The sequence below is a fragment of the Elephantulus edwardii genome, unplaced genomic scaffold (assembly GCF_000299155.1).
Source record: "Elephantulus edwardii isolate Elephantulus edwardi_28Jun2011 unplaced genomic scaffold, EleEdw1.0 scaffold00490, whole genome shotgun sequence".
Classification (NCBI taxonomy): domain Eukaryota; kingdom Metazoa; phylum Chordata; class Mammalia; order Macroscelidea; family Macroscelididae; genus Elephantulus; species Elephantulus edwardii.
The window spans coordinates 59,839-67,710 of NW_006400240.1; the positions used below are offsets into that span (position 1 = coordinate 59,839).

The 7,872-nt window shown below is 64.8% G+C and overlaps 1 protein-coding gene across 1 annotated transcript in view; it reads right to left on the minus strand.

Moving 5' to 3' along the window:
* The window catches only part of GTPBP6 (GTP binding protein 6 (putative)), a 13,715-nt gene that overhangs the window by 3,222 nt on the left and 2,621 nt on the right, over positions 1-7,872 (minus strand). Inside the window, exons 3-7 of the mRNA XM_006902993.1 lie at positions 5,889-5,959; positions 4,941-5,071; positions 4,080-4,150; positions 1,844-2,002; positions 38-246 (exon numbers count right to left, since the gene is read on the minus strand). Of these exons, the coding sequence (XP_006903055.1) occupies positions 38-246; positions 1,844-2,002; positions 4,080-4,150; positions 4,941-5,071; positions 5,889-5,959 (641 nt within the window). The remainder of the gene's footprint in view (positions 1-37; positions 247-1,843; positions 2,003-4,079; positions 4,151-4,940; positions 5,072-5,888; positions 5,960-7,872) is intronic.

Sequence of the window (7,872 nt, forward strand, 5' to 3'; positions counted from 1 at the left end):
GGGTCCAGCACCCTCTGTGGCCCCTGGCTGCACTGACCGCCTGGGCCACGTCGTCCAGGGTGGCGGAGAAGGAGGCGATGAGCTGGTGTGGCAGCTGGCTCAGGAAGCCGATGGTGTCCACGTACAGCACAGCCAGCTGCGAGGGCAGCCGGCCCCCGTGGGCGGTGACGTCCAGCGTGGCAAACAGCTGATGCCGCGGCCGCGCGGCCTGGTCCCCGGTCAGCGCCCGGATCAGCGTGGTCTTCCCTGGAGGACACGGGACAGAACGGGGGTCACGGGAACAGCTGTGGGTGGAGGGGGCATCGACGGCCAGAGCAGGGGTCGTAGGGCCTGACCCTCAGGCGCTGCCCCGTCCACCTGCTGCCTCCCTGCGGGTCATGTGGGGCAGGTCGCGTGCAGACCACAGGGTGGGACACCTGGGGGGTCACAGGAAGGAACGTGGGGGACCTCACCCCCACCTGTCCCTCTCCTGGGCATCACCTGGTGGGTCAGCGGGTGACCACACCCCATCAGCCTGGTTTCCCTGGAGACCAGGTGGGGGCCGGTCACAGGTGCAGCTGGACAGGGGTTCCAGGACGGGACTTGCACCCCCAAACCGCCCACCCCCCACCCGTGTCAGCTCCCAGATGGGCAACGTCCAGCCTGCGGTCCACAAGGGGGGGCAACACTGGACATCAAGGGGAGCGGAGGGGGCCACACGGCCTCCTTCCCGGAGAGCCCAGGTGGGGGGACTGGTCAACAGACTGCATGGGGGGACAAGGCGGAGGACTGATGGGGGAGCGTCCAGGGGAGCGTGGGGGACAGAGGACACGGGGTCACAGGCCAGGGAGCATCCTGGACTGGGTGGGGGGACACAGAGAACATGGGGTGACTGGGTGCTGTGGGTGGGGGACACAGAGGGTGTGGGGGTGACAGGCTAGGGAGCGTCCTGGGCTGGGTGGGTGGACAGATAAGACATGGGGTCACAGACTGTGGCAGATGAGGGGGGGACACTGAGGACATGGGGTGACAGGCTGGGGAGGGGTCAGGGAGCATCCTGGGCTGAGGGACAGAGGACGTGGGGTCACAGGTGGGGAGGGGTCAGGGAGCATCCTGAGCTGGGGGACAGAGCAGGTATCGGGGTGACAGGCTGGGTAGGGGGTGAGGTGTTGGGAGCAGAGAGCACGGGGGTGTCTGGCCGGGGAGGGGGTGAGGAGTGGCCAGGGGTGAAGGGAGCAGCACTGGACAACAAGCCCGCCCGCAGAGTGAGGCTGAGTGACCCCAAAGACCCCGCCTCTCCCCAAGGCGTCAAGGGTCACCGTGAGCCGCCCTCCGGCCGTCCAGCAGGCTTGACAAACAGGGGCTCTGGGGTCCTGGAGGGCTGCTGGCCCACACGTGGTCTGGCCCGTCCACCGCGGGGAGCCCCATCCCCCGTGAACACACCCCACCCGGGCCAGCTCCACCTCCGAGATGGTCAACCCTTTGTCCCTGGTCTCAGTCGTGGGGAAGGGGACGTCCAGGCCTCTGTTCCTGGTCTCAGGCCTGGGGAAGGTAATGACCAGGCCTTTCTCCCTGGTCTCTCTCTTTAATAAAGGGAGCACCAGGCCTGTCCTCCTGGTCTCACACACGGCCTCTATCCCTCCTGTCCATCAGTCCAGCCTGTCTCTCTGTCCTGCGTATCCTGTGTCCCCTCCAGCGAGTATGGAGCTGACCCCGGGCTTCCCTGGCCGAGAACTGCAGCGGGTCCAGGAGCGTGGGGAAGGACCCCGGGGTGACCGCGTCCCTCACGCCCCGTCCCTGGGTGACCGCGTCCCCCACGCCCCGTCCCGGGGTGACCGCGTCCCCCGGGCCCCGTCCCGCTCACCACTGTTGGTGTAGCCCACGACGGCGATGACCGGGAGGTCCCTCCGCTGGCGCTCGGTGTGGACGAGGCGTCTCTTCGCCCGCAGCCTGTCCAGCGCCCGCCGGATCTTGGCCTCCCGCTCCCTCAGCACGCGCTGCCCCACCTGCTGGGGCGTCTCACCTGGGGGGACACTTGGGGTGGTCAGTGAGGGGGCGGGGACACTCGGGACGGCCAGTGAACAGTGGACAGCACTCGGGGTAGCTGGTAAGGGGGGGAGGAGCAGGCAGCGGGCAGATGCAGGCTGAGGGGAGGCGGTGCAGGTGGACAGAGGTCAGGAGTGCATGGACACTGACCAGCCGGGGCCCCCCCACGGCCGATACACCTTGCTGCAGTTTGCAGCCGGTGGGACCTGTCTGTGACCCCCCCCACGAGGCCACCGGAGCGGCAGTGCTCAGGGGAGAGTGAGGTCCACTTGGGCCTGGATGGACACGGGGGTTTCTGAGCGGCTGGGGCTGAGGGGTGATCCCTGGACCTGCGAGCGAGGGCCCCCCCGTTTGGGAAGCGTCCCCCCAGCACTGCTCACGTCCCGTGTTCCACACACAGAGCGTTAACACCCTCAGTCTCCCCGTGGCCGGGTCAGAGCCAGCCCACCGCTGACCCCTCAGCGGGTCTCAGAAGCTGCCAGTTGCACGGGAGAACGTCCAGTTCCCTCCTGCAGGACAACGGGTGGACGTGGGCCAGCAGGGACTCATTGCCTTGGGGTCAGTTAGCTAACAGCACGCGCCCTGCCAACTAGGGCTCAGAGGTCAGTATGGAGAGTGGACTTGTGTCCTTCTAAGGACAGACCCTGAGACGGGAGGGTGTCCCCCAGGCTGCGCCGCATTACAGAGAACGGGGAGAAGGACGGAGCGGAGAGCGGGGAGGTCAGCACCCCCCAGAAATCGCCTCCCGGTCGCCGGGCGTCCTCCTGCACGCGTGTCCCTGTGCTGGTCAGGCCCTTGACCTCTTGGGAACGGCCAGGACGCCCGGGGCTCTTGTCCAGTGGATGCCGGGGTGATTATGGACGAGGGGTGCACAGACCTCCGTCCTCCAGAACCCAGAGAGACAGAGGGAGCCACCCCCCTGAACGTGGACATCCGGCCTCCTCCACGTCCGAGAGACTGAGTCTGTTAGGGAAAGTCACCCCCTAGTGACCGCTATCACGGAACCTCAGAGAATGAACGCTGACCCCGACGGGGCTTTCGCCGGCAGAAGTCTTCTCTCACTGGCCAGGGGTCTACGGTCCTGAACTCAGGCCGCCGGCCCTGGGGGAGGCTGCTGGTGCCCCCGGGGTCCCTGGACCACGTCTCAGGAGCAAGCTTGTCCCTCTAACCCGGCCTGGGCTGCTGTCCACGCTCACAACTGCCCACTGTGGACCTCAGGTGGCACCTGGACTAGCCCTGTCCTGCACCGTCAAGGCCTCGGACGTGGACACGGAGAAATACTCTCCCTGTGGGAGGCCGCCCACTGACGTACACCCCACGCTGGCCCGTGGGGTCCAGCCGCTGTCCACCTCACGCCGGCCCATTGACCTGCTGCTGTGCACCCCACGGGAACCCACCGCCGTCCACCTCACGGGGACCTGCCGCTGTCCACCCCACGCCGGCCCAGTGACCACCTTCTCCTCCCACCTGGGACCCAGCGGATGGTCAGCCAGACGTCCAGTGGGGGACCACGCAAAGGAGGACCCTCGACCCAACAGCCGGTGACGTTAAAGGACAGAGAGACGGCCGTGTGCAGGTGGGGACGAGACAGAGGCGGCCACGAGCCCAGGACCCCCAGGGGCCCCCAGGAGCTGGACCGGCTGAGGAAGGACCCTCCCTGAAGCCTCTGGAGGGGCCTGCCCACTCTGTCCACTCAGACGTGTGTCTGTGCAGAGATCAGCAGGGACCGTGAGGTCACCCTGGAGGACAGAGGGTCCTGGTGCCCGGAGAGGGGTCCTCAGCACAGAGCAGAAGAGACCAGCACTGGACGGGCTGAGGAAGGACTGTCCCCTGCACCCTCGGAGGGGCTCTGACCACACCATCCTCTCAGAGGGACGATGGCCAAGTGAACAGAACTACCTGACCCCCAGGGTAAGAGAGGTCGTGTGTGTGGATGGACAGGTGGACAGCAGCTCCCACCCCCAGGTAGAAGGGGTCGTGTGTGGAGACGGACAAGTGGACAGGGAAGCTCCCACCCCCAAGGACAGGAGGTGTGGAAGGACGAACGCACGTACCTAACCCCATGATGTTCCGAGAACCTGCTCCCGGGGCGTCCAGGTGAAGGAGGCCGTTCTTCAGGTTGGACCTGGTGTGGGGACAGGGGTGGACTGTTAACAGACGTGGCAGCACGTGTCCACTCCAGAACGCGGCCATGCGGTCGGAGCACGGGACCCAGCACACAGGTGAGCGGTGATGTGAAGTCCGAGTGGGATCCTAACCGGGGTGGACGGGGTAGTGTCCACCCCCAGGACAGGAGAAGGGTGGTGTGTGGGGAAGGACCGGTGGACAGGGCAGTGTCTACCCCCAGAATAGGATAAAGGAGGTGTGTGGGGAAGAACAGGTGGACGGGGTAATGTCCACACCCAGGACAGGAGAGGTGGTGTGTGGGATAGACAGGTGGACGGGGCATCTCCCAGCCCACTCGGGTGTCTGTGGTCAGTGACCCAGGTTTCCCGTAACTGCCCCTCCTGTCCTGTGTCACCCCCCACCCACCCACGCTGTGTCCAGGGGAGGCGGACGCCGTCCAGCCCTGTGACCAGGCGCAGCGGTGACCCTTACAGCCGATGACTGTGACGACCAGCTGGGATGACCAGCACATCGCCAGCCGTTTCTTCCTGGTCTGTGGAGGGTCTGAGCTGAAGCCCGTCCAGCAGCAGCGGGCAGTGACTGGGGTGGAGGACCTGAATGTCCAGACCAGGACTTGAACCAGGGTCTCGCAGCAGGACGGCTACAACATGAGCCCTCAGCCGCTCTGACCCCCCCTCACTCTCCTGGACACTGTCCATGCATGAAACCGCCAGCTGGACTGCACTGCTGCGGGGACTGTGGGTCCAGCGCTGTGGCTGGACAGGCGAGGGACGGGGTCCGGCGCCTACCTGAGCAGCGGGATCTCGGCCAGGGCCACCTGCAGCCGGGCCTCCCTGGTGCGCGCGTTGCATTGGAAGATGTGCAGGACGATGGTGAAGCGGTCAAACACCTGCACGCCCCAGGTGGCCTCCAGAGCTTTCTGCAGAGAGACAGGGGAGACGTGCTTGCACCTGGGACAGGTACACCTATCAGCAGGTGTACACGTGGGCAGGTGCATGCCCCAGGTGGCCTCCAGAGCCTTCTACAGAAAGAGGGGGCAGCTGTGCTGCCACCCAGGACAGGTACACCTGGCAGCAGGTCCACACCTGGGCAGGTGCACACCCCAGGCGGTCTCCAGAGCCTTCTACAGAGACAGAGGGGAGACGTGCTCTCATCCAGGACAAGTACACCTGTCAGCAGGTGTACACCTGGGCAGGTGCACGCCCCAGGCCGCCTCCAGCGCCTTCTGCATAGAGGGGAGACGCGCTAGCACCCGTGACAGGTACACCTGTCAGCAGGTCCACACCTGGGCAGGTACAAGCCCTAGGCGCCCTCCAGCGCCTTCTGCAGAGAGAGAGAAGGGGCAGCTGTGCTGGGACCTGGGACAGGTATACCTGTCAGCAGGTGCACACCTGCACGTCCTAACCAGCCTCCAGCACCTTCTGTGGGAGCAGAAGCAGGAGAAACGCTGGCACCCGGGGCAAGCGCACCCGGGGGCAGGTACACCTGTCAGCAGGTCCACACCTGGGCAGGTGCAAACCGAGGTAGAATGCACACCGTGGCAGGGACACACCTGGCCAATGTCACACACGTTTCCTGGGGGTGCAGGTGAAGGAAGACCTCGCAAACGTAAAGGGGGCCCGACCTGTCCGTCCCACGCAGCCCCTCTCACCTCCATCCCCGAGCCCCCACCTGCCTGGTCCTTTCCCGCAGGTGCTGACCCCCAGTGTCCAGCACGGGGTTCCCCCCCCAGGTACCTTGGTGAGGGGGCCCATCTTCTCCACGTTCAGGAACACGGCCGTGACCTCCGGACAACCCCGGATCCTCTCTAAGGAGAGAGATGTCCGAGGGTGAGGCCACGTGCGCACACGCGCTGGTCAGTGGGACTCGGACAGTGGCGCACGTGGGACCCTGAGTGTGTGCGTGGGAACAGGGGCGGGGCTGTGCGTGCGTGAATGTGGGGTACGGAGGGTTGGGGGGGGCTACGTGAGGGTCACGTGACCATTGGGGGTACAGGGGCGTGGCTGCGCGTGCATGAATATGGGGTGCAGAGGGTGAAGGGGGGCTGTGTGAAGGGTCACGTGACCATGGGGGTGGGTACAGGGACGGGGCTACTAGGGATTTGAACTTGCAGGGTCCTGGCTGCCACACGGACGTAGCCAAACAGAAAACACTCGGCTCAAAAGCCCTCGGGGATGCGGTCACCAGGCTAGTTAGTGGGCTCATACCCTCACCTGTCCTCACACACCTGAGGCCTCACCTGCGGGCACCCCTGAACACTAGCCGACTGCTGTCCCCCCCAACTGTGAGCGTCCTCGCGGTAGGAAGGGAGGAGGGGAGAGAGAGGACCATGCTGTCCTGGAGATCACCTGTCCACACACCTGAGGTGTTACCTGCTGGGAGCACCTCAACGCTGACCCTGTGCTGTCCCCACCCTGCGTGTGAGCATCCTCAGTACAGGGGAGGTGGGGGAGAGAGGGGAACATGCTCTCCCCAAGCTCACCTGTCCTTACACCTATGGCCTCACCTGCTGGGAATACCTGGACACTGGCAATATGCTATCTGTCCCTCCAAACCTGTAAGAATCTTCAGTGTAGAGAAACAGGAAAAGGGAACATGTTGTCCCTGAGCTCCCCTGTCCTCACACCTGTGGCCTCACCTGTTGGGAGCATTTGGATGCTGACCCTATGATGTCCCCCCCCCAACTGTGAGTATCCTTGGTCCAGGGAAGGGAGGTGGGGGAAAAAGAGACCACACTGCCCCCCAAGCTCACCTGTCCATACCCCTGAGACCTTACGTGCAGGGCACACCTGGACACTAGCTCTGTGCCGTTCCCCAACTCCCCCACCCCACCCCGAGAGTCCTCAGTGCAGGAAGGGAGGGGAGACAGAGGACCATGCTGTCCTCGAGATCACCTGTCCACACACCTGAGGCCTCACCTGTTGGGAGCACCTGGACACTGGCCCTATGCTGTCCCCACCCTGCGTGTGAGCATCCTGAGTGCAGGGAAGGGAGGTGGGGGGGGAGAGGGGATTACACTGTCCCCGAACTCACCTGTCCTCACACCTACGGCCTCACCTGCTGGGAACACCTGGACACTGGCAATGTGTTATCTATTCTCCCAACCTGTAAGCATCTTCAGTGTAGAGAAGTTGAAAAGAACTCGTTGTCCCTGAGCTCACCTGTCCTCACACCTGAGGCCTCACCTGCTGGGAGCACCTGGATGCTGGCCCTATGCTATCCCCCCACCTGTGAGCATCCTTGGTCCAGGGAAGGGAGATGGGAGGAGAGGAGACCACTTTGCACCTCCAAACTCACCTGCCCACACACCTGAGGCCTCACCTGCTGGGTGCATCTGGACACTAGCCCATTGCTGTCCCCCCCTACCGTGAGCGTCCTCAGTGCGGGAAGGGAGGTGGGGAGAGAGAGGACCATGTTGTCCCCTAGATCACCTTTCACACACCTGAGGCCTCACCTGCTGGGGGCACCTGGGGACACCCAGCCCTGTGCTGTTCCCCCCCTCAAGCGTCCTCGGTGCAGGAAGGGAGGAGAGAAGAGGGGACGACACTGTCTCCGAGCTCACCTTCCACACACCTGAGACCTCACCTGGGGACACACCCGGACACTAGCCCTGTGCCGCTCCCCCCCAACCGCCCCAAGCGTCCTCGGTGCAGGAAGGGAGGAGGGAAGAGGGGACGATGCTGTCCCTGAGCTCACCTGTCCACACACCTAAGACCTCAC